The sequence below is a fragment of the Pyrgilauda ruficollis genome, unplaced genomic scaffold, assembly GCF_017590135.1.
Source record: "Pyrgilauda ruficollis isolate IOZ18807 unplaced genomic scaffold, ASM1759013v1 scaffold138, whole genome shotgun sequence".
In the NCBI taxonomy this organism is placed as follows: Eukaryota; Metazoa; Chordata; class Aves; order Passeriformes; family Passeridae; genus Pyrgilauda; species Pyrgilauda ruficollis.
This window is the reverse complement of record NW_024512321.1, coordinates 899118-925966: the sequence shown is the minus strand read 5'-3', so window position 1 is coordinate 925966 and position 26849 is coordinate 899118. Positions and strand designations below refer to the sequence as shown.

Genomic DNA, 26849 nt, shown 5'->3' with positions numbered 1-26849 from the left:
TTAAGCTCAGCTTTTCCAAGTTGTAACACAAAAGTCCTCCCTCTCCTGCAGGTTTTACCAGGCTCCAGGGATCCATTCTGCAGGCAGTGGAGCTGCTCTCAGTGGAGGGAGCAGAGGCTGTGTAGAGGGTAGAGAGGAAATTGAGGCTGAGTCCTGCTTTGTGTTGAAAACCACAACCCCAACAAGCCACCCCCAGTTACTCCACACCACAGAGACTCCTGATGCTGCACAGTGGCAAAGTCCTCCTGGGCTGGGTGGAGCACAGGTAACCCACACCAGAGTATGACCCTCTCTCACTTCTAATCAAATCACCTCTTTGAAACCTTTCTAGAGCACAAAACGCTGGCATGGTCACTGGGCAGTGATTTTTAACCTGTGACCAGGTTCAGCACATTGTGCTTTGCCTGAGACCCCTGATGTGTTGAGATCCTGCCATGACACACAGGCATGAAGGGAGAGCACAAAACCTTTCCAGACTGAATCACAGAATCACAGGATGGTTTGGGTGGGAAGGAACCTTAAAGATCATCTACTTCCAACACCCCTGCCATGGGCAGGGACACCTTCCACTAGATCAGGTTGCCCAAACCCCCATCCAACCTGGCCTTGAACACTTCTAGGTATGGGGTAGATCAGATCTGGCAGAGATTTAGGTCGGATTCATCCCCATCTTCCCAGATCATGCTGTCTGATATTATTACACATTATTCCCCTTCTGTGGCAGAAGGGTGGAAGGTCCTGCTGCGGAACCTACTGGAGACAAGTCCTTGCACAGCACTAAAGACCCAGGGACAGAGGAAATCAATCCTGCTCTGTCCCCACCGAGCCCTGCTCTCCCTCTCTCACAGCCAATGGGAAGGCATGACATGGACATCAGCAAATGGGCTGCATTGCACCAAGGTCAGCTTTGGCTTCATGAACCACATGTGGTTGGATAATTCAGACAAAGCAGTGACTCAGAAGTAGGCAGGGTGATGGGAAAACATTCTGTGGGATGGATGGTCTTGCCAGGGCTTTGTGTCTGTCCCTTTTTGCCTTCTCTGGCCAATGGTGACGACACAAAACCCCGTGGGGTGATGGAATGGGAACACAGGGGGCGATGGCCATTGGTTCAGCACGTGACAACACGGGGGGATCATCCCCCACACTGACCTGGGGGGAAGGAGATGGTTGGGGGGGGCGGGGGGTCATTGAAACAGTCAGAGAGCCCAGCCCAGCTGGGCAGTGCAGTGACCAGAGCAGTGTCCCAGCTCCAGAGGCCACTGTGGGAGGTCAGAGCTTACCTATTTGAGGTGCAGGGTACCCGTAGTGCTGCAGTTCGTCAGGGTCCTCTCGCTTTCTGTTATCTGTGGACCTCAGCGATTGGCTTCTGGAATTATAGCGTCCATTGGCTATGGCAAGGTAATGGGTCATGTAAATACACCTCGGTTCACTCTGCAAGATCTTTCACTACAAAGGTTACACGCGTTAACAACAGCGATCTGCGATGTTCCCCTGACATGACCACCTGCTTTCCAACCCCAGCACCCCTGGTCATCAGTTTTCCCTGAGGTTTCAGCACCAACAAGCCTGAAAGATTCTGGCTGGTTGGTGGTTCAACCTCTTCTTTTTGAGTGAGGTTTGGGACCGTTCAGAGTATGGTCCCCTATGTCTGGTCTTTAATTAATTTCAGTGGTTTTCTAGGGTGTCTCCACTCCTTGCTGCACTTGTGGAGGATTCATCCTTTTCAGACGTGCTGGCACTGAATCCCACCATTCCTAGTGGTGTTTTGAGATTTATGGTGACAACTGGCAAGGTGGTTTTGGTGGGAAATTCTGCCTTGCAACCAGCACCTGCCTAGAAATGCCCTGTAGAGGAGACAGAAAACGCTGAGTGGAGCAGGCAGGTGAGGGCAGGTAGAAAGGCAAGGAATATCTCAGTAGGAAATCTCCTTCACAGACTTTATCCTGCCACCAGCAACAAGGAGAGATGAAAGTCTGTTTTCAGCAGAGTACCAACAGAGCTACAACTGGGAACTTTTCCTTCTCTGTGAGAGACAAGCTCCTGACCCTCGTGTCCTATTGAAAATCTCCAAGTGGAGCCCATGGTGTGGAGTTCAGAAGGTAAACAATGTATCCACAGTAAATCAAAGGCATTAAACTGTTCCTTCTGAGCCCACACTCTGCCAGCTTTTCATTTTCATCCCGTGGGGATCAGCCCTGAGTTGGCTGGAGGGAAAACTAAAATTTCTGTTGTCTGTATTACTGGACATGCTGTAACCCTGACACATTCCCTCCCTAACAAAGAGAGAAACAACCCAGCAATAACAACCAAACCCCATCCACCAGGAGTGCCTGCTGTAAATTAGGAGAGCTCAGCTGACTCCACAGGAGTCACATGGAATAGCAGAGAGCAGAGCTGAGCCCGAGTAATCTGTGATCTGGCAGCCAATTTGTTTCCAAACAGCAAGTACCAGACAGAAGATTTTTTCCCCCAAGGAGGCAAAACAGTCAGACATCTTTTCAAGAAGTGTGAACTGCCAAGGGTTGAAATGGTGACAAATTTGATCCCAGAACCCTGAGAAAATTAATAAAGGTTAATGAAGCTTCAGTGTGGTGGCAGGAGTCTTTATTGCCATCCAAAAAGGGAAAGCAGAGGAGGCAGAGGAATGATTCAGAGAGTCCCTGCCAGGAGCCAGGCTTTATATTCAGCAGTTTGGATCATGGGAGAGTTTGTGAAATTGTATTATTTACCATCACGGCTGCCTGAAAGCAGAACTTGAGGAGTCTAGGAATTGTCACATGGACTCCTCCAAACATTCCCAGCACCAGCTGGCTGCTGGCTGGAGGGGATGGGATGGGGCAGTCACCCACCTGCTATCCTCTAGGGAAAGATACCCACAGCCTGAAATCAGGACCACAAACATCCTGATATCTGCAAACACCTAGTTTTTGTCTGGTTCTTTCCTGGAATAAAAAGGTCTCAAACCCTTTGCTTTTAATAGCTAAAAATCATGGGACTTTCCTGTGGGAGATTCAGTTCAAAAAAGACTAACTCTAAGTAGTTTTCCAAATTTTCTAATTTTTTTGAGTTTGTTAGGAGACAACTTATTCCCATATTTGGGACTTCTCACATCCCCACCACCCATTCCTGGTTATACCCACACACTTTCATCTGCTCCAATTTAAGTCCTCTCCATGAAATCTCACAAACCACAAGAACACACAAAATCTCCATTTGCATTACATCCCATGGGCTTCCCACAGACTTATTTAGGCTGGGAGGAGAAAGTGGGGCTGGGCATCAAGGAGTAGATGTGGAGCTTGGACGGCTTTGTCACCTGCCCAGAGCAAGGAAGGTGGCAGGGAAAACCTGGGATTGAATATCCCAGAAGCAGTCAGTGTTCACAGATGGACAGAGACATATGAGGCAGCACAGAGGGAAGGAAAGATAAAAGAGCAAACAGAAGTTTTAATTGCAAGTCTAACATCCTGAACCTCATCTCACCAATTATTTGGGCCCGTGTCACTGGCATCTCCTAATGACTTATCCCAGTCTTGAAGGACTGAATGATTTCCTTTGCTCCTTGACAGGAATGTCAAGTCTGCACTGTTATTTCTCATGCTAATTAAAGCCAATCAGGCCTAGAGGCCAAATGAGCACCCTTCCAGCTTCCCCCAAGCTTCCCCCCTGCCAGGGACACTCCACTGCTGCAGGAAGCTTTCCTCCCCTTTGGAAAAGGATGTGCAGAGAAGCCAGTTTGTCTCCATTTAACACAGAGCACAGCTGAGATTTAACTTGGACATTTTCCCTGTAGAGATGCACAAACCAATCCTGGTTCCAAACAGAGCAGGGAGACACCAGGTCCCTTCAGAATAAAGGGAAGTTGGTGCAAGTGCTGATTTACTGTGGGCACCTGAACTTTATGAGGTGAAGCTCAAAACCTGAAGGCAGTGGGGACCTGGTTGGATTTCAGCAGCCTTTTTCCTACAGCAGGGTCAGTGGAGAGGAGTAATTCCAGGATTAAGGGAAGACCTAGACCCAGTTTACGTCCCAGCTGGGTAAATGCAGTGAAAATGACACTAAAAACCCAAGCACCTTTCCAATGCCAACAGGAGGAACAGAGGGATAACGCTCTTGGAACCAAACAGGGATGTTTCATCTGCAAGCAGAGGCAAGTACATGAGATTTTGAAAAAAAAAAGCTCAAGTGTGGATGTGGAGGATGATCAGTGCTGGCAGGAGTGGGAATAGGAAGCAGGTGACCAACACTTCTAATGAGAACATGCAATGTGTCAGACAGCACCTTGCAACACAACCAAGGGAAAAATAAAATAAAGGCAGAGACTTCGAAGTGCTGTGGGCCAAGGTTTTAACCTCCAAACATGTCTTGCCACAGCTACACGCTCTGTACTCATCCCCCAAACAGAAGAGGCGAAGCAAATAGCAGGATCATGAAAATTATTCAGGCAAGGTGGGATGGTAGGAACGAAGGGATGAACCAGAGCAAAAAGTAGAATGGGATTATTAAAAAAAAATACCCAAAGCATTCAAATTAATCTCTGTGCAGTAAAGCTGAAAGGAAATGTAGTGGCTATAGAGTTTTTGGGGCATCTATCGGCTGCTAAAGAGTAAAACTGAAAAGCACAGAATTACTAACAACCCCTAAACCCCAAAATGTCAGTGGATGGAAAAGAAAGACATTTTGGAGAACACTGGATATATTGCAATTGCACCAGCTAAGGAAATTACCCAAAGCATTTCAATTTGAACATCTGAAATTTGTGAAAACATCACTGGAGGAGCGCTCTGTGACTCTCAGATGTGAAATGCCAGAACCATCAGTAAAAAAGAGGGCAGGCCAAAGTCTCTACAGCAGCAGCAGGCACCTATGGGAGCTCCTCCAGCTTGCAGTGAGTTCTAGCCTGGCCTGCATGCAGGGAATGAAGATACTCCCACACATGCCCAGGATATTTCAGCTCTGTTGTTGCAGCAAAAAAAAAAAAAAAAAAAAAAAGAGAATCAGGGGTGGCAGGCAGAGACTGAGACTGAGGCTCAGCCTTGGGAATGTCATGTGGAACATGCATTCCTTCACACCACTAACAGTTAAAGAGCTACATCCTGAACCTGCTGGAAGCCTGGAAGCTGAAAATCCAGCCTGGAATGACAGGACCATGCCAGTGTCACCCTCCTGCACCTGACATCAGGATGTGGTCACCCCTTTCCCAGCCGTGGGGAGCTGTGGCTTCTCAATCTGCATTTCCATAAATGTCAGGGATGGTTCTGCAGCCTCTGCCAGATGGGATGGCAGGATTTCAACTGGCTCCTCTGCTGGTTCTCCTTCCCCAGGAATAAATGCAGGCTGCCCACATCTCTGATTGTTCTTACACCTCTCCAGCACTCCTGAATTCCAACTCTGGGGTCGGGGTTGTGACGTACCCCCTCTGGTTTGGGTGTTGTCCATCCTTGTGAGGACCCTCTGCCTGCCAGGTTGTGAGCAAACACAGAACCTTGCAGCCAAAAAGAACCACTGGAGCACATCCCTTTCCATCCACTGTGGGTGGACCTGGGAAGTTCCTTGGCAAGCTCCCACCACACTTGGGTTGGAATCTTTTTCCCTCTCTATAAAACAGCAGCCTGCGCCGAAATCCAACAGAGGGAGGAAATCTCCTCAGTCTGTGCTGGATCACCAAGTCCTTTACCAAGGCAAAATCAGAATTACAACAAACACTTTGTGTTTTCCTTCAGCCACAAAAAAACCTTAGTGTTTTCCTTGAGCTGCCACAAATAGAGGCTCTGCCTAAGCCAAGCTGCTGTTACCAGACAAAGTTTTCTTCCCAGTCTGGGATGAGTCTTCAATACACTTTTTCCTCAGCATTTCACAGCTTTTGGTTTTGCCCATGGAAAACTTACTGGCTCACTTTCTGTTTGGCTTGGTGTGTATCCCTGGGGAAATTTAGCCAGAAGCTCATCAAGCAAGAGACTCTATCATATGAAACAGCAGAGATGGTGGCCCAAACGAGTGAGAAAACACAAAGACCACATAAAAATGGTACCTGTGGAGTCACTCAGCCACCCCTGTGCACTGATTTTAACCTCTGTGGCCTCCAGGCAACGTGTTCAGACTCAGCTCTGGGGCCCAGGTGTCCGCACACACATTTTGGTGACCAGGCTGACACAAGTCACAGCTCTTAGGAAAACTGAGACGTTTTTTCTACCATTACCACTCCTTCATGCTGAGACTTGCTGAAGGCCCACCTAGGGGCAGTTCTGGAAGAGGAAAATGGCAGGACCTGGGCAAGGAGCTGTGTGACAAGACAGCTCTGGAACATTTGCCATGGCCTGGCAAAATAAAACAACCAACGAAACTGTCAAAGGTCTTCCACAAAAGTTCCTCTCAGCAGCTCCAGGGAGCTGAGTGTCATCACTCTGAGGACCTGCCTCAGAGGTTGCAGATCCAATTAAAGAGCGAAAACACTCCTGCTAATCACTCATCAGCTTCTGAGCCACTTTGGCAGAAGTGGGAAAGGAGAAGTGAAAGAAAAAAGATGGGTTTATCCTTGCTTTCAAGGCGGTGGGGATGTCTGTGTTATTCTAAGCCAACTTGCTTGGCCAGCAATTTCTCAGTGGACAAGTTTCAATTTACCTCCTCAGCAGAAAGGAAAATATCAGAGCACTCATCCCTGTTTTGTTCTGCTGTTTTATCAGGATTACAGATGGCACTTTGTTCAAGGAAAATATTTTTTTCCTGCTTTTTTCCCTACTAGAAAATTAAGATCTCAGCTATTCCACAATACCTGGAGAGTTGGTCAGGTATTATTACAAGCTGCTTAAATGATGAACAATTGAAGATAAAGCTGATCTCCTGGCCAGTTCCTATTTTCTTTTTTTTTTTTTTTCCATTTTTCTTCATTTTTTTCTTTTAATTAAAAAAAGAGAAATAATTAGAATCTATTTAACTGCAGCTTATAATGAACACTTAGAATAATAACAGTTCCAGGAAATGAACGAACATTCTACTCATCCCTAACAAATCTATGAGCAAAAGTCAATATGAAAATAACAGTGACACATTTAAAACAGGATTTATATTCTACTTTTAAATCCTCTTAGGTTTTGGTGCAGACCAAAGTAAAGAGAAGGAAAAGATACGTGCAAGAAAATTAAAAACCCTTCTTGGGTCAAAAGTGCATCTCCTTGGGCAAAGCCAACAAGGGACAGATTCACTGAGAGGCAAGTTGAGAGCCAAGTGAACAGTTTTGATATGAAGAAACACAGGTTTGTCTTGAAGTAGGGCACAGACCTCAAGATGCACATGCAGAACTCTTCTGGAAAGTTTATTGCTCACATATCCCCTCAAATCCTTTCCAGCACAAAAGCATCAAAATGGGGCTCAGCATTTTGTCTGCAAAGAGGGTCTTGGGACAATTAATCAGAATTAATTTATTTCAATGGAATAAATCAGTTTGTGCTGCCTGACTCTGTTGTACTCTCCTTCCATACTAGGACTTTCCACTGAACTTAAAATTCCTTCTTCCCAAATAATCTGAGCTGAACTAAGCCCACTGTAGTTTGGAAGAAGAATTGACTGGGAATGCAATGGAAAAAGGACAGGAAGACAAGTGAAATAATTTATTGAATCATAGCCCCTCCGGGCTTTTTTGCACTTAGGATTGGCTTTGCTGATTGTTGTGTTCTGGAAAAAGTGAAGTAAATAATGAGTAAAAACTGATTAATTCTTCACTGCTGCACTCCATGTCATGGAAATCCAACCCAGGCTCCATGGTTCTCCACCCCATCCCACTCTTTGCCACCACAACCTCAGGAGATCTAACATGAAGAAGAACCAAAGTTTTGGCCCTGAGGAAGATCAAGGGAAGATGTTACGCCCCCTGCTCAGTGCTGATGAGGTTGGCCCTGGAAACAGGATCTTCACCCTCTCACCACATCAACGGGCCTGCAGAAGAATCAAACAGGTCCCATGGACACCTTGGAAGATGATTATGGATGAGGCAGGATATCCTGCAAAGAGAATCTGGGGAACTGGGTCCTCCATAGTTTATCCAGCATAGGAGGGACACATTAAGGAGGTTTTTTGCCTGTTGTCTCATGTGTTCCCACAGTCAAAGAGTGACCAGCCCTGCAGATCCCCCTTTCCCACTCCCAGTGCCATCTCTTCCTTCACGCATTGTTCACCAGGACTGGTGTGGCTCTTCCTCCAACTCCACTCAGGCACACCCCAATCCCACAGCTGGACTTTTTTCAGGACCAGCTTCCAGGTCCTTGCATTCCTTTCCCTGCCACAAGCCACAGCTGAGTCATGACTACAAAGTCACCACCAAGCATGGGGGACACAGATTAAATATCCCTGGTGAGGGAAAATCTCAGAGGGAATTTAGCAATTGTGAGTCAAGGAGATGGAATTCAATATACCAGGTTTAATTTTAAAAAAGAAAAAAAAGTCTAAGCCTAATTGCAACATATTTTAAATTTATGGAAATGTTAAAAAATGCATGAAATCATTTTAGCCCTTATTAGAGGAATATATTTATGTTCCTTTATTTGAACTTCCCCCTTATCAGGAGATACTTCCCAGCCTTTGAAGACAGTTGAACTTTCCTTAGTTATTTGACTAGTTAGAGGAGTTATTCAAACATTCTCTACTCTGAATTTGAAATAAAAAGAAGGGAATAATTATAACCAGCCATTTGCCTGCATTTATTGGGCTGAGCTGTGTCTGCAGTTGGCTTTTCCTATTCATCCCCCTCTCAACACAGCTTAAAGCACCAGAAGAACTGGGGATGAAAGCGCTGGAGGTTCACCAGCTCAACCCATCAGTATCTGACTGGTGTGGGCACTGTGTGCCCTGTTCTCTGGAGAAGAGGACCTGAAAGGAGGATGCATTACAGGGGGAGAGTGGAGCACACACCGAAGCCTTTGCAGCACTCAATCTCTGTCTAACAGCCAGATCTTTCTCTACATCTTATCACCAGGAGCTTCCATTTGTAAAAGAAAGGGGCAGGGTCACTGCTCTTGAACTAAACCAAGAAGAAGCAAGATTAACATCTCTCTCAGCTTTAATTATTTGGGACAACCGGGAAAAAAAAAAAAAAAAAAAAAAGCCTGTAAGGATGTGGCAGATTTACCACCAGGATAAGAAAACCTGATGCAAACCTGCTTATGGATTCCTATAAATTCTTTCGGCTGAAGGCCTGGAAGGTGCAGGAAGACTGTGCCAGCACGCGTGCAGACAGGCAGGGACGGGCAGGGCCATGCACAGCCGAATCCACACATTCCCCTGGGCTCCCTGCTCCAACACAGCCCTGGGGCAGCTTCCCCGAGCCTCTGCAGCACCCTCCATCCTCTACAGGGATGAGGCCATCCTCCTCCTCCTCCCGGCCCCGCGCGTGCAAGGGAACATGCCTCCACTTACTATTGCAAGCCTTCCTATTGCACAGCCGTCCTTCCTCCAGGACTCCCTCGCAGGCCAGGCCCTCGTTGGGAAGGGGCTTGCAGGAGCGCATGCGGGTCTGCAGGCCGCCCCCGCAGTCCTTGGTGCAGTCGCCCCAGGCCGACCAGGAGTTCCAACCACCTGGGCAAGATCCAGAAAAGCCCCGTCAGCCTCCGTGAGAGCCCAGAGCCCAGGGGGAGCCGAGGCAGCGCAGACCCTGCCGTGTACCAGCTGCTGAGACTCAGAACTGGGGTGTCTCTAAAAGTGGAGGGACTGGACACTGCAGGGTAGCCCAGAAAGTCAAGAAGGGGAAGGGAGAAGCATTGCCTGACTTCACATTGACTTCTCTTCAGTTATTCCCATTTCTAGAGTTTAAGAAGTGTTTGGACAAGGCCTTCAGGCACATGGTGGAGTTCTTGGGCTGCCCTGTGCAGAGCCAGGAGTTGGACTTTAGTGATTTTTGAAGGTCCCTTCCACCTCAGAATATTCTGATTCCAACTAGTCCTGCCCTTCCTGTGCTTACTGTGGCAAAGATTTCCCCTCTGACAAGACCCTCTGTCCATTTTTGTGTCCTGTTGGCTTCTAACCCCAGAAGACACAAGCAAAAACCACTTCAAGGTACAAATCCACCATCAGTGAGGTTGTGCCTCCTCCTTCTGCCAGCACACAAACACACAATGTGAAGACTAGGAAAGTGAGAGGAGATAAGGTTCTACCACTCATATTCCCCAAAAAAAGACATTTCCTTTCCCCACACTGCAGACCCCACCAGCCACAGAGAGGCACTGCTCTCAAGGACAGCTTTGGTGGGGGAATAACATGGGAATGACATTCTCCTCCAGCACCCTTTGTAGAATCCACAGGGAGCAAGATGAAGGTGCATTTTCGGCTCATCTCCCAGGCCATGCTCAGTGCTGGTGTCAGCAACGCTCAGCTTTCCCCATTGTACCACAACCTACAGCTCTGAACACTGATGGATCCCCCAAACCACCTGGCTGCAGGGATGATCCTGCTACTTAAAGGAAATTCTGAGTCTCTGCAGCCTTCTCCACCCTGTGTCTTTCCAGTTTCCTGCCAAGAGCAACTGGTCCGGGTGGAACGTCCATAAATGCTGATGGCAGGATGGACTGTGAAGATCATCTGAATCTGGCTGGCCTCCCACAGTCCAAACACCTGCAGGGAGCACAGCAAGGCTGAGTTTTGGGTTGTAAAAGTCAGCAGGGGACTATCCAGTCCTTCCAGGTGATGGATAAGCTGTCACATCCCTCAGTGGTCAGTTCTTTCCCCATCGGCCGCATGCAGCAATCTAAAATCTGCTGAAATAAGCCCTGGCTTCACTGTTCTGCTCCATCGTTTGTCCACCTCATGGGGAGGAGCAGAGGTGGCCCTTCAGCCCAGAGGTGTCCACTTTCACATGACTGCTTTTCCTGCTGTGAATTCTCTCATTACCCACAGCTACCCTTGGAGGTGTTTCAGGTCCAGGGAATTCAGCTCTGTGCTGTGCTCAGGCACAGATAAGGATAATGAGCTAAAGATGCAGGGGTTTTTTGAAGACAGGAAACACTGGGAAAATTATTGTTTTTAAAATAAAAATTAAATAACCTACCCCTTACCCCCCTCCCCCTTTGTTTTTTTGGGTTTTTTTTGTTTGTTTTTACCCTTGGCAACAGCCAGAGAATTCAGAGATGCAGATGATGTACTTCAGCTGACTCAGCCTCCCTGAATTGCTATTTATGAGATTGTGGCTGTACTCTGAGCTCTGGGCTCTGCTGGCCCCTACACACCCTAGACAGGACACCAGCCTTGCACGGAAAAATTAACCCAACTAAGTTCACTATCCCAGATCAGAATTTAGGAATATTACCAGCACCCTCTTGCACAGGGATGGACAAACACTCGTTCACTCTGCTACGAAGTGAAAATAAACACAGGCTTAGCAACATTCCCTCTGCTGAGGGCCATGGAAGCTGCTCAAATAGTTAATCATGAGAATAACATGGAAAAATGGAGCAGGAAGGAATTGGAGGGCAGTGAATTTGCCAGCAAAGTGCCCAGAGATCCTGGCAGCAGTGTGGAGGATGGAGTTTTTACTGGCACAAAACAAACACTTGACCCTGAAGAAGATTGTCTTTCCCTCAAAAGTCACTTTCTGTGCTGGTCACTTTTCTAAAGAGCATGGGAACACAGGCTCGTCTTCCATATCCTTATGGAAGACAGATTGTATTTCCTTTGTAAGGGAAACCATCAGTGTAATGGGAGGTATCCTGATGCCAGGCTAGAGCTGATCAATAGGATATCTGTAACCAGACACGTTTAGGAGTTAATCAGCTCCTGGTTTGCCCTTTTCAGGATGTTTCTTTCATCTCACTCCCTTGCAGATTAGGAGTGAAGCTGGGGAAGGGAGAAAGCAGCTTCATGCAAGCCTTGGCTTGGATTGTGATTTTTTTGAGATGCTTTTTGTTGAGACAAAATATATAATTGTTCCAGTGTCCTTAGAAGTTATTTTATATTGTGTTTGTAAGCAAAATATGGGCCCAGACTCACTGGCTGTCATGGTGTTCCCAGTTTGATGATGGATTATTCAAACAGCTCTGCATTTTGGGATATGACCATTATAGCACTGATCCCCTGAAATATATGTGAAATTAATGCTTCCTGGTCTCACTACAGGAAAGAGGGAGCAATAATGAAGGTGCCAGTGACTGATTTTTTAAATCATAGAATCACAGAGTCATGGAATGGTTTGAGCTGGAAGGGACCTCAGAGGTCATCTCATTCTATCCCCTGTCATGGGCAGGGACACCTTCCACTATCCCAAATTGCTCCAAGCCCCATCCAACCTGGCCTTGTAAACTTCCAGGGATGGGGCAGCCACAGCTTCTCTGAAAAACCCTTGCCAGGACCTCACCACCCTCATAACGAAGAATTTCTTCCTGATATCCAAGCCAAACCTTTCTTTCAGTTTGAAGCCATTCCCCCTTGTCCTGTCACTCCAGGCCTTTGTAATATTCTCTCTCCATGTTTCTTGTAGGCTTCCTTCAGGTATTGGAAAACCACAATTAGGTAAACCTAAAGCTTCTTTTCTCCAGGCTGAACAATCCCCATTCTCTCAGCCTTTCCTCACAGCAGAGATGTTCCATTCCTCTGATCCCCTTGGTGCCTTCTCTGGACTCTCTACAGGAGCTCCAGGTCCTTCCTGTGCTGGGTCCCAGGGCTGGAGGCAGCTCTGCAGGTGGGGTCTCACCTGAGCAGAGCAGAGTGGGTAACTCTTACTCTGCTTATCCTCAGCAATGGGAGAACCAGGCAAAATAAGATAAAAACCGTCATGATCTCAAATCCTTAACTGAAATGAGATCAGTTTATGAGGTTGAGCTCAGATAACTTCCTTCCTCTCCTTATTTCTCAGTTTCCATTCTATTTGTGAGTATTAAGAGGAGCTAGAGAACTACCAGGGCACTTAGTAAATCAACCCAGGCATTTACAGCCAAGACAAAGGTATTCCCCACTTTATGGAGCAGTCCTTTTTTATCATCAGGTTGTACCATGGTCCTGACAAATTAAATGCTGCATGTTATTTATCTTGTTTATTGGCTGTCAGATAAACCTTTTGAAATCCTCCTTCTTTTCCTGGGTCTAGTCCTTCACTGCTTCAAGTGATTTGTCTTTTTTAGTGGAGCTGTAAACAAGTGGTTAAGGGTCTATTATATGAAGTTATTCCTATCCCACATTTCAGGGGGGAAAATGCTGTGCCAAGAGGAAAAGACAGGGTTCTTGTGCCCACTGCTGCATCTGGCTTCTGGGAAGGAGTGGCTGAGGGAGCTGGGGGGGCTCAGCCTGGAGAAAAAGGCTGAAGGGAGACCTCATCTCTCCCTACAACTCCCTGACAGAAGCTTGTGGTGAGGTGGGTGTCAGCCAAGTAACAAGTGACAGGATGAAACAGCCTCGAGATGTGCCATGGGGAGTTTTAGATTATTTATTTGGAAAAATTTCTTCACAGAAAGGGTTGTTAAGCACTGTAACAGGCTGCCCAGGGAAGAGGTGGGGGTCACCATCCCAGTGAGTGTTCAGACAAGGTGTGGATGTGGCACTTGAGGACATGGTGGTGGTGAACATGGTGGGGGTGCTACATTGGTGGTTGGGCTTGGTGATCTTTTCCAACCTTAATGATTCCATAGTTCTATGAAAAGAATGACCTACAGTGGCTGTGGAATGATCTACAACGGCTGTGGTGTCACACAAATGCTTTCAGCCCAATGCAGGAGCTGCAGAAGGGATGCAAGTGCGATGTGGTCCCTGCAGAGGCTGCACAGCTGCCCCATCCCTCAGTCCATCACTCAGTCTCTGCTGGCTGAGCTGACACAGCCACCACAGACTCCCCACCCTCTATAAAACCTCCATCCTTACTTGCCCACCACACAAGCCCTTGCTCTGCCCCTTCTTCCATTTCGAGCATGAGGTTGGATGGTTTTTTTGATGCTGAGAACTGAGGAATCCACATGAAATGCAGTGCAGGCTCGCTCTGAAGTTAATGGGACCCTTTGCAGACAGCCCCTGCGACCCCTGGAGTCCTGTTCCATGAGCTCTCAGCAAACTGCTGCTCCCGCTGATCGATGTGGCTTGAGTTGCCATCTGTCCTTAATCCACAAATAATGAGGCTGCTGCAACTGCTCCGTACAGGATTTTGCTTTTCAAAGGCACAGAATCCTCCGAAGGTCACACACCCAACCCATTCCCACTTTGTGAAGTTTTTCTCAGCTATGGCCTCATAGAACCACAGAGTTCTCTCACTTTGCCCTTTATCCCCCTAAACTGAAGGAGCTGTGGCTCATGCCTCTGGCTCCAGAGGTTCCCATCACAACCAGCAGCTGTCACCTTGATCACACAGCCAGGTTTAACTTGTATTTTTTATTTTTGGAGAGCAGCCCAAGCTCCTAGAATGTGTTTTAACAAAGGTGGCTGTTGCATCTGAGGCTCATGGCTGGTCTGAGTTCCTATCATTCAGGAAGGCCTTTAATCCAGTTTCTAAAGAGTTTTTTGATCCTCCTCAGTCAGTTCTTATCATGACCATGGACTAAAACAAATTACTTTTCATGCAAGGCTGACCCAATGCATTTTAATTCTCCCGTTAAACAGAGAAAATTCCAAGGTGGTTTACGTCAGCCAGCAAGCTCATATTTGGCATTTCTCATTCTGAATCTTAAGCAGAGACGCCAAAAAAATGGGTCTTTCCTACTGCAAATTAACTGAGAGGGCTCCACTTACACACCTGGTCCAAACCCCCTTGATCTTCAGGAAGATGAACATCCCCATCCAGAGTTTATCTTCACAGCTGACAGCTGCAATGTGTCTCAGATGCCAGTCAGTCAATCATGCCTTTTAATTTAACAGCAACCCCTTAAATTACATGGCAATGACAACAGCAAAAACTAAAGCATCTACACAAGACAATCAATAGAGCACAGCAAAAGGGGCTTTGCTGATACTCCGCATCCATCTCCGATTTTGTTTCTTTGGATTTAGCCTCTCACTGACCTCAGCTGAAGACACTTCTTGTTGGCAGCTGTCTCCAACTCAGTAGGTCAGGGCATTTTGTGTCTGACAAACATGTCCAGACTGCAAAAACCCCACCACAGCTCTGTGTGCTACCACTGGGAATATTTTTAGTCGAATTTATATCACAGTTTCTGAATCATCTCAATTAGTAAATGAGGGGAAAAATGTCATTTCTTATGTCAATAGTGGGGAAGGATACTGAAGGGAGATCAAGAGTGAGATGATCTTATACCATCTGAATCCTGAATTTGTTACACAACGGGAGAAAAAGTGAAGAAGCTGTTCCTTTATCACTCTCCTTTCTACTGTTCTGGAAAAGAGCAAGTCCAGAAGGGGTTTTTCTGAAGCCATCCTTCTATTACACCAACCAGTGATCATTCCCTGGAAAGCCATACATTCAGTTTGTTCCTTCTGAGGGGAAAAAAAAGGAGAGAAATCTTTCAGGGGGATGTCCCCTCCTTGTTAAAACATAACTGGGGAGATGCATGAAAGACAAACCCATAAATGGCAATAGATACAAACCCAGCAGCTCTTGTCCAGAAGTTCCCTGGACTTCAAGCTGCTGAGTTGTACAAAGCTGGAAAGGACTTTCAAGATCATAGAGTCCAACCTCTGACCTTGTTGACCAAATCACAGCTACACCCAATCATTTCTTGAATGCTTCCAGGGATGGTGATTCCATCACCTCCCTTGGCAGCCCATTCCAATGTCTGACAAGCCTTTCAGTGAAGAACTTCTTCCTGATGTCCAGCATGATCTCTCCTGGCACATTCTCTCCTTTCCTGTTGCTGGTTGCCTGGGAGAAGATGTCGAGCACCACTTGGCCACAACCTCCTTTCAGTCTGGATGTTGTGTGTTTGTCCTGTTCTGATATTTTCCCTTGTTAGCCACTGCTAATGAGAGGATATTGGGCCAAAAAACCCCTGATCTGGCTAACAAGATGGTTCCTGGTACTTTCCCAGTTGCTTGGCCTCTTGCTACCTTTACTTTAACCCTGTGACTCTCCTTCATGGAGATAAGTGAGGGAACAGCCGGCTCCAGGTCAGATCAGTATTTCCCACCACCAAAATTGCCAAAATCTGCTCAGGTGACTCCCTTCTGGGCACCCAAATAAATGATGTGATTTTTTTCAAAGCTGCTGAGTGGGCAAAGCTGCCACTGATTCCCACAGCATTCCCCAGTCCCTGCAAATGAAGGCAATGAGGTCAAATCTGGACAATCATTTAGGACCAGCTTCAATCTCCCTTTGCTCTACAAATCACTTAAGGAAGATGGAAATGAGGCCAGTGTGCAGCTTTCAAGGAAACCCAGCATAAAGCTGTGCTTATTACATGAATCCCTGCAAATGAAACACTAGGGATAAAGAGAGATTATTTATGTGGAAATGGTGGGGGAGGTGGGCAGGGAAATGAGAAAGGGAATGTTTAGTCTGAAACGGGAGATCAAATAAAACCATGGAAGAATCTTCCCATAAGAAAGCCATAGAGGCCTAATCACTTAACTCATTTCAAAGCAGAGCAGGAAAGTATCAGAGAACAGACTTGTGAGGAGAAATCCAGCCTGCATCACCAGGGAGGAATGAAATGCTTCTCCGCCCTGAACCTCTCTGAATTTGTATAAATCACACCAGAGCTGGGTTCATGCACTGTTTGCTTCTTCATGTTGCTGCAGACCCCAAAGCGCAGAGGGGACAGATTAGCTCAGCCATGTGTGTTTCCCCATGGTGAGGAATATATGACTCTTTTCAAATCTAACCGTGCAGCCCAAGCTGAGTGGAACCTTCCCTGATAGCAGGATCACTATCTATTTTCATAAAAGGCAATCAAAGGAGAGCATTTGTGAAATTTCCTTTCATGTCTTTACATGATCTGCTGGGGACATGGTTTAGTAGTGGGCTGGCAGTGCTGGGTTAATGGCTGGACTCACTGATCTTAGACTGAGTTGGCTTTTTCAACTTAAACAATTCAATGATTCTCTGTTCCATCTTTCCTGGCTGGAAGTGCCATGGTTTTCACCTATAAAACCCTTGCAAAACGCTGCATAAACATATAAATGTCATGGAATGCAACATCCAGAGCTCTGCAAGCCCATGCAATTCCATCTTGTTTCCTGGACAGCATTTCTAGCTGAAGGATTCCTGTGGTCCCCAACACTGCAGTTTCTCACTCCTCCACGACCTGTGACATATTTCTTGTCTCAAGAGTACTGCAAGGCAGGGCTGTTTCTGCAGGATGAACTGAGGAGGTGTTGTAAAGCTAAAAGACTCGCCCATGGTATCTTTACAACACTGAGAGAAGTCAAATTTTCTTCAGCTGAACATTTTCCAGAAGGACAGAGAGAAAATCACCTGGGGGGACAACCCAGGAGCCAAGTGTCCCCTCTCAGAGCAGTTTTGATGAGGATGCCACACAATTTGTGTCACCCAGCACTCCTGGCTCCACGAGGTACTCCCAAAAAAGAGCCAGAAAGGCAAATTCCAGCTGAGGCAGCACGTTAGCACTATTAAACCAAATATTTAATGCAAAAACTCCATAGGTTTTGATAGGCACAGCCAATCCCTCTTCATACAGAGATGTGGATTTTGCCTGGAAGGGGAACAGAGCTGGCTGAAAACCACATGGAAGTGTTTTTTTTGTGGAGTCACCTCTGAGGCAGGATGGGGAACAAGCAGGTTGTCAGCAGGCATTTCTCCTGCCAGGGTCCTCTCCTTCTCTGAGCTGTCAGATACACTGACCCTGCACAGGAAGATGCTAATCCAGGCTGCCTTTGCCATTCCCAGCTCTGCCCTTGACACCTTGTTTGCACTTTCCACTGCAGAAAGGAGCAGATTCCAGGCTTGTTTCTGTGCCTCTGCCCCCTTCCAAGTCCCCTTGTTAAGAAGGGGGCAGGCCGAATGGCTGGCTCGTGTAACACTTGGGTGAGGTGAGGCAGAATTTGAGGGAAGCTGAATCACAGAACAGTAGAATGTTTTGGTTTGAAGGAAGCTTAAAGATCATTGAGTTCCAACCCTCCTGCCATGGCCAGGGACACTTTCCACTATCCCACATTGCTCCGAGCCTCATCCAACCTGGATTTAAATACTTCCAGAGATGGGACAGCCATAAATTCTCTGGTCCTCGCCATTCTCTGAGTAGAGAATATCACCCTAAATTCTCCAATTTCTTCAGTCCAAGGAGAAGGCAGGGATATGTTCAAGCCATTGGAGGCATCCAAATGAGAAGCTCCTTTCAGGCTGCTTAATGAGACTTTTAGGAGGCAGCAGCTGCAGTTCTGCATCTGGGATAATCACCACGTGGTATCCAACATGCCTTGGCACCAAGGACAAGAAATCAATATCATCAACCTTTACCAGCATTGTAATGACGAGGTTAATATTGATCTTTTGACATTAAGGTGTGGTATGAGAGTCCTTAGCATCATTGCTGGGAATCTGAAGCTGGGGCCTTATAAAACAGACTGCAGGCACAGCAATTTGCTCACAGATCCCTCAGAGACCCTGGATTAGAATGAATAAAGCAATTCCCAGCCTGATTTGTAATTGACAGTCCCCAAAGTCATTGTTGCCTTTTCTATCAGTAGTGAGAGGGGATTGCTCACATGTCCCTTCAAAGTCCCAGAGTGGCACAAGGAGATGCCAAAGGAATTTGTGTGGTCCTGCAGGCAGCAGAGTTGTGGTCTCAGCCTGTGTCTTTAGCCTGAAAACTAAATAGCTCTTGTTCTTTATAATGTCTTGATGTAGAACACACATTGCCTTGCTACAGGTGAGGTGTCCCTCTGATTTCTCCTGTAATCACCACTAAAAGAAAACCTTTTCCCCAATGAAAGCATCTGCATGAGAATTTCTTAACCCTGAGTCTGCAGATCCAGTCCCTCATACAGATAATCTTCCCTGCCACAAGATCAAGGTCTTAAAGGTCTTAAAGGCTTAAACCCCTTTGTTCCTAGAGACAAATCTAATGTGAAATTCCCTTGGTCTGAGGTGCTGCTTAAGAAAAAAAAAGCAGAGAATCGAGTGATTAACTCATCACAGATGAGGAGATGCCACCAAGGCTCAGCATTTACCCAGAAATTTGTAAATGCCTTTTCCTGCTGTTCCCATTTGCCATTTATATTCCAGCAGTGTTAAGAGGCCTTGAGTAAAATGAGACTCGCTCTGGGATTGGCACTCCGTAGGCAAAACAGTCACAGACAGTCCTTGATCCTGAGAGCCTGCATTAGGCCGTGCCTAATCACTGCTGTGATTGGAGCTGCACAGCGAGTGTGTGTGGAGAGGGAAGAGAGGAGTGGGTTTAGTAACAGATATGCAGGGATTCAGACCACTTTACAAATTATTGACCCTACTTAATTGCTAATCATCATGTGCATTAGGTTCTTTTTTTTTTTTTTTTTTTACCTATGAGGGAAGGCAGACAAATATCCCTGTGCTACAAGATTATCTGAGCAAATAGGCAGGTTCTGGGCAGACCAAGGGCGGTGTTTTCCTCCCAGCACATTCCCCAGATTGACTGGAAATTAATCTATATGGGAATAGAGGATGGAGACAGATGGTGCAAGATTTCCCTGCCTCCTTTTTCCTTTTTGGCACCTCTGGTGCTCAGAGGAGTCAGGAGTGGCTGGGTTATCCTGGATTGCCAGGACTGTTCAGGATGAGAGCCAGTGCACCTTAGCGAGAAAAAAAAGGAAATGGAGAGACTGAGAGTTCATCTTATTAGGAAGAGGGAGAAGAAACCCCATGAATAACAGGCATAGCTCATGTCTCCACCTCTGCAGCCTGGAGCACTCAGCTGTTCGGGCACTGACAGGAGAACAGAGCTCTGAGGAACTCCAAATCAATTACACATAAAACACAATTTCCCCCCCTCACGAGGGCCATTTCTCCCAGCAGAGCAGAATTTAAAGGGGAGTAATACAAAAGCAGCCTGATCTGTATTCTGAGCTCACTGCAAGATCCCAGACCTAGACCAGACCTCTAGAGCTTTGCCAGGTGAGCAACAAACAGCCCAGGTGGTTTTAGAGCTCTGTGGTGCAGACCTGGCCACTTGGACACTAAATAAAGGAGGAAAATAAGAACTCTGAGAAAACAGACTTTATATTTGGCCATGTTGCTTTCTGAAACACCATTCCCCTATGTTGAGTACAGAAGGAGACCAAATGACCTCCTTAGACACTGAGGATGTTTTTTTGGTCAGAGAAATCCTTCCTTCATCAAGGGTGAGAGATGGCAGAGAACCACATGAGGTTAAAATGAGCAGGAACCACAGGTCCAAGCTGTGTGAAAGGAGAAGGAACAGCCCTGCCCGCTGCAGGCAGGTGGTGAACTCGCTCTTATCCAGGTGCCTTTCTGCTCCTGCTGACTCACAGCCATGTCCAGCTGTCCCTTTGGCAGTCCCCTCTCAGGACAGGACCTGCAGGTGTTCTCTGCAGACCAAACTGGAACCAGGGCACCTGAAGTGTGCAGGGAGCTGTCCCCCTCTGAAGGGGCAGGACCAGCAGCATCACAGCACTCTGGATGTCTGCTCAGGCTTGTCAGAAATCTCGTGCATGACCCCAAAAGAGTCATCTTCCCTCTGCCTGGTTTCCGAGGTGGGAGTGTCTCTGATAATGATGGGAAAGAGGATGATGTAGGAAGGTGCTGAAATTGGGAGAGGAAAGACAAATTTTGCTCTTTGTGGCCATGGAACATAGAAGATAGACATTGGACATAGAAGCCAGCTGGAAACAAGTCTGTGGTTTTTAATAAGCCTGTTGTAGCCCAAAAACACCACCAGATCCCACAGTCACAATCTCATCCAGAAAAGGATTCTAACCAAACCCACTTCTTTGCACAGGTGTGGTACCTGCCCACATAAAATACTCAAGACAGGTAAGGAAGGGTTTTGTTCTCCTTGGCTCTGACCCATAGATGCTGGAAGGGCTGTGTCTACGTAGGGCATTTGTAGGATCACCTTCATGGGGAGGACAGGAAGGTTCTTGCAAGGAAATTAATCACCCAGCTCCTCCAAACTGCAGCACAGACTGGGGTTTGACCCAATGCCAACAGGACTAGGATTAAAATGATCATTAAGGCTCATCATACCTCTTCTTATCCAATGTTTTGTGGTGATTTCCATAACTTCAGCCTGTTTTCATGCACACATTTCTGGACATGGCTTCAGTGCAGCACTTGTGGGAGCAAAGGGAAAGGCCATGGGGAGTTTGAGTCTTTCTCCACTCTCTGCCAGAATAATCTCCTGGTTACAGCAACTGGTGCATGGAAAGTTATAATGACAAGTGCTTGGGAAAAACGAGTTCTCTTAAACCTAAGAGAAAAAGATAACTCCAGGCTACAGAAGCCCAGGGGTCTGGTTTCAGCCTGATGCCTCCCGGAAATTATCTATTTCTAGATGAAAAGTGGAATCAAAAAGCTGCATCCAAGCAGATGGGCTGGTTCTGATCCCTGGCTGAGCAGGCACACAAGGATCCACACAGGTAATGCCTGAGCAGAGGCCAAATAAAGAACAGAACAGCAACCCAAGACAGGAGGGGCACAAGCCTGAAGGGAAAGGTTGAGCTCTGGTGTCTCCCTGAATAATACAAGGCACAAAATATCCTGTTACCAGCCTGGGGAGCAGACAATTAAAACACTACTTGAAGCAAATGTCTCCTGACTCTGGCTCAGAATTTCAATTAGGCTGGGAAGGCTTATTGCACTTAAGTGCAGGTTAGTGACATTTCAGGAAGGAGAGATTGATTGGGAGCTGGGTCACAGCTCAGCAGCAGGGCATGTCTAGGGGCCTGTCCTTAAAAACAATGTGTGATCTCTGCGTGGCATTTTCCTTGTTTAGCTTGTTTATGTTTCCTTTGAGAATGAATAATCCCAGTAGCCAGAGCTGTGTCCCCTCCTTTCAAACACTGCCTTCTTTTCTTACTCATTTCCTTTTTCAAAGTTCTTTAGACATCCTTAGGTGTCCAAGCAGTATTTCCTCTGCCTCTTCTCTTCCTCCTAAAGTAATTAACATTTTCCTGTCTCAATAATCAGTTTCTGACTTGCAGGAAACTTTTTTTTCTTACTGGTTCACCAGCTTTGCAGAGCCATGAAAAACAGGAGAGTGTCTGCTACTACCAACTGCAGGTACAAACAACATCACTCCAGCATTTGTCTCTGGAAAAAAAAAAAAAAAAAGTGGGGAAATGCCCTCAACCAGCTCAAAAAATAAAAAGAATTATTGGAAGACACCAAATGTGCACCAGGGAAAGTCAAGTGATAAACCCAGGCAGGACAGCAGGACAATGCACCAGGTCCTTTGGTGTTGTTACTGGTGACTGAGAGAGCTACAGCTTCTGGGACATGTGAATGAGACAGGATTTTTTTCCCCATAAAACATCCCAAAATTCATTAATTCCTCACCATTCCCACACATCTCTACTGCAACTGCTGGACTAATAAAAAACGTCACACAAAATGAAACCCTCCCAGATGGAAACACTCTGATCTAGCACTTAAATTCCAGCACAGACAAAAACCCTGCTAGGGACACAAACTGGGGAGATGAGGAGCAAAGCAAATAATCAGGTATGATTAAATCAACCAGGAGAGGTTTAGGCTGGATTTTAGGGATTTCTTCACTGGAAGGGTGGTCACATTTGTTCCAACAGGAACCCAAATACTAAGAGCTGTGTAACCTGGGACCAATGAATATTGAACCAGTGAATTTCTCTGGGTTTTGACTACGTAAGTACGTGAAAAATATAGTAAAATTCATGTGTGATTGAAGGATTTTCTCTGCACAACCTGGGAAATGTGTGGACAAAATTATTTCTGTTGCACATTCTGGCCAGAATAATGTAATGCCTCGATTCTCCAACACTAAGAAAAAAAATAATAATAATAAAAAGTTGGAGAATTTGTTTTTTCCCCGCAGTTTCAGTGACACAACCATTAACCCAGTGCGAGGCACTCAGAAAAGAGAAACCAGCCAGCTCCCATCCCGACTTTTCCATTATGATCCCTAGTGTGGAGTTGGCAGGTCCTTCTCACTCCTCATCCACACTCCACCTCTAACCTCAGAGCCAGCCTGCACTCAGCAGACATAGAAAAACCTTTCCTAAAAGCCAGGCTTCTCATTTGGAAAGGGATTTGGTTGTGCTGAATGGCAAATATTTGCCAGAGAAAGTTTTGGTGGGTTCTTCAGGGATCTCTGCACATGAAGGGCAAATTACTGGTGCTCACTGCCTGGAGCACAGTAGTAAAACATGATTTTTTTTTTTTTCCCCCTACCCCAAATGGTGTTTTCTTTTCCCTTGGTCAGCTCTGAGAAAGGTTTTATTATCAGAGGAAAGTCCATTTTGTGCTGTCACTGATCGCTCCCCACGGAGCCATTCATGGCCCAGAGCCCCTCAGAAACCTTGAAAAAAGCATCGTGGAGGTTTTCCAACACCCCTCCAACAGATTATTCCTCTCTGCATCCGTGGAATGAGATGAATCAATGGGGGACCCACGAGGGTTATTTTGCCCATGAATTATTTACACCCACTGGGTAATACTTCATTTTAGACTGGCCTTGTTTTACGCTTGTAATTTTTAATTCTTATAATTCCACCTCCAGCAAGCAGAGGCTCCTGAGAGCAGTAGATTATATCTCAGCGGGCACACTCTGGGATGCATAAATAACCTCTCCTCTGCTGACAGCACATGGGAAATGGGCTGGGCTTTCACTGAGGTTAAGATTTTCCCCCCCTCTCTCTCTGTCTTAAAGGAATCTTTATCTCCGTGCAGCTATTCTGTAACACGCCTCTGTTTGGTAGCAAAAGAACTATTTAAATGCAAATGTTGACTTTTTGCCAGGGGCTGGAGGGAAAATACTTGTCTAATGATGTCCTTCCAAAAGTACAACTGGTGCTGTTTGTAAAGGAATTGCATCAGGAGGAGCTGGGACTTTGGTTCTTTGCACTTCTAAATGCCCACACTGACTTCTACCCCTTTAAGTCATTGGCAGGAAAAAAAAAAATAAAATAACCCAAATAGATGAATATTTATAAAAAATATACTAAAAGCAAAGCAGTCTTTTGATGAGATTTCCTCTTCCTCTGCCCAGCCTTCTGAAGATGGAGGAACTGGGATCACCGCATGTTCACTCAAGTCTGAGATGTTTGCGTTTTGTTTTTTTCCTCCTCTGTCTTGGGTCTGAGTTTTCAGACATTGAATATCAGGGGGACAGGGTCTGCAAGGTGACTTTTGGGCTGGGGCCCACTTGGAAGGTTAAGAGGAGATTCAGACTCCGAAGGTGAGTGAGAAGGAAAGACGACCCGGAGTGAAGAAGAAATGGAAAAGATGCCTGGAGCAGGGTGATTGATTTTTGCAGAAATAAAGCAATCTTCACTGTTTTGTACCATTTTCCTCTGCTGATTCTGATTTAAAGCAAAAATTAGCCAGACCTTCCAGACTCACTTGCCAATCAAACAGCCCAGGGATGCTGAAAGAACACCAAAGTTAACACCAAACAGGGGAAGGAAAGAAAACACAAAATACCCAACCAACATCCCCACAGAAGCACCTTCAGCCAAAAAGAGAATGAAACACGTAATGTGGGTTTAACTTTGGGCCATATCCCCTGCTCCCCATAATCAAGTTTTGTGTAGGAGAAGGAAGGGCTCAAAACAATGGGAGACAGATTTGTGGGATCCATCAGGAGTGGATGGGGCAGTGCCTGGAGACACCAAAGCTTTCCTCAGCAGAGAATGTTGGGAAGGGGTGGATGAGCTGTTAGACCTGTCATACACAGGAGATGCAGCAGGAGCTGGAAGCTGGGAAAAGTCCCAGTGGGATTTAGTGGGTCTGCCTGTGAGATGCTCCTCATGAGCCAGACCAAGGCTTCCCACATCCTTCCCCATCCTTCCCCCTCCTTCCCCTCTCCCAGCTCGGGCTCTGCAGGCTGATGAGCTCCAGCCCGTTGCGATTTGATGTAGCTCAGTTACCAAGGAGACAACGATCTGCAAAGGGGAACCTTTGTGGCATCCGGGGGAGGAGAATCGATGCAGATCATTCAGGGCTCGAGGATGGCCCCAGGCCCAGAGCTCAGGAGCAGGGAAGCAATTGTCCTGGTCCTTGTGAGATATCCTGGGCAGGCTGCAGCTTAGAGGATGTCCAAAATACCATTTCGAATGAGATCAGTCTGTCTGTGGGATGAGGAAGGGTCAGTCTGTCCTTAAAGCCTGTCCTTGGCATCAGTTAGACCATTCAGCTGGGACACTGGAGATGAAAAATGGTCACTTTTTCTAACATCACCCTACATCTCAATGGACCTGATGGGAAAATAAGGATCACCTAAAGCTCCTTCAGCTGAGAAGAGCTGGAATTGAGGTTTCAATCATTCTGCTTAGATCAGGGCTAGATTTTTAGAGTGAAGTAGAAAAGTTTGGCAACTTCCTGCCAGTGTCCTGGCCTTCCTTTTTCCTTACTCTCCCCAAACCAAGGGGCTGTCACCCTGCCTTGACATTTGCCCAAAGTAAGGTGGAGTTTACAGGTGCTGCAGGAAGGGTACATTGCTTTGGAAGTCAAAAGAGACACATCTCTAAAAACAAGGATTGTGAAGGATAATAAACCCCTTTGGCAACCACTTCAAGGAGTGACCCAGCATCATCCCTGGGAAGAACTCCTTCCAACAGGCATTCCCTCCCAGTCCCCACCTGATGATCAAGCCGTGACCACGAAGGATGAGTGCTGAGGGACCTCACTAACTAGAGAGAAGCTGTTTAGTGTTAGAGTATCTGCAGAGAAGGGTTAAAACCCAGGAAGTCAAGGGATGATCCTTCCTCCAGTAGCTGGAGAAGAGGGAAAATAGAATTCAGTTCTGTATATTCTCCTAGCCCGGGGAAGGCTCTGTAGCCGAGTTGTCAGATTTAATCTCTTCCTAACACGTATCCTGCAAATAACTCCTTTGTTCCTTTTTCAGTTCAGCAGCTCAAACTCCAAGGCAGTGACAGTCTCCCACAAGGATTTCATGGGAGAGAAGGGAGGCTCTTCCTGTGTCATCTTTGAGGTGTTCTCTACATGAAGGAGGCTGTGAAAAAAAGCACTCAAGACCACACAGTGAGCACCTGGGTTGGGAGGGACCTTAAAGACCATCTAATTCTACTTAAAGACCATGTAATTCATGGACAGGGCACCTTCCACCAGCCCAGGTTGCTCAGAGCCCCATCCAACCTGAGGAAAATTTTTTGTAATCCCAAACACCCACAAGACACAGGAATAAACCTGGATGTGATGGCTCCTTCATTGGTTTTGGAGAACAGATTATTAGGGCTGGACTGGGTAAGGATTAGGGGTGGGTCGAGTAACTCCTGCCTAGGGATGGATGAGCCAGTCCCAAGGCGGTTCTGCTTCTTGAGTCTTGATACAGCAAATTAAAAAGGATGATCATCAGTGTTACAGAACATTTCAGACTGGTCTGGGGACAGATTTTTCAGCCAGATTTTTGCATCCCCACCCTGTCTGGGCAACAGCAGGAGCTAATTTTGGAGGGTGAAGAGGGAACATGGAAGGCAGACCTGCAGTTGCCATGACAGGAATCTGTGGGAACGATGCACATTTTCAGCTGTTATTGGTGCTGTTTCTCTGTGCAGCAGTTTACAGGCACATCGTTCAGGCTGGGGACATGTGGGAAGGATAAGTCATTCCCTGTCTAGCGAGCCCTCCAACTCACCCAGCCTGGAACACCCACAGGCCCTCCCCAGGCTACCCCGGGCTCCATCTGGACTGTGCTTTTCAGGTAGACATTCCAAATTATTTCCCAAATCCCCAGCCAGCAGAGAATCATGGAATCCTAGCATGGTTTGGGTTGGAAGAGGTGTTAATCTTCTTCCAACCCACCTTCCACTATCCTAGGGTG

At 46.6% G+C, this 26849-nt stretch overlaps 1 protein-coding gene across 1 annotated transcript in view; it reads right to left on the bottom strand.

Annotated features, from left to right (window-relative positions):
* The window catches only part of ADGRB1 (adhesion G protein-coupled receptor B1), a 198183-nt gene that overhangs the window by 149672 nt on the left and 21662 nt on the right, over positions 1-26849 (bottom strand). Inside the window, exons 2-3 of the mRNA XM_041459547.1 lie at positions 9412-9570; positions 1284-1391 (exon numbers count right to left, since the gene is read on the bottom strand). Coding sequence (XP_041315481.1) covers positions 1284-1391; positions 9412-9570 — 267 coding nt within the window. The remainder of the gene's footprint in view (positions 1-1283; positions 1392-9411; positions 9571-26849) is intronic.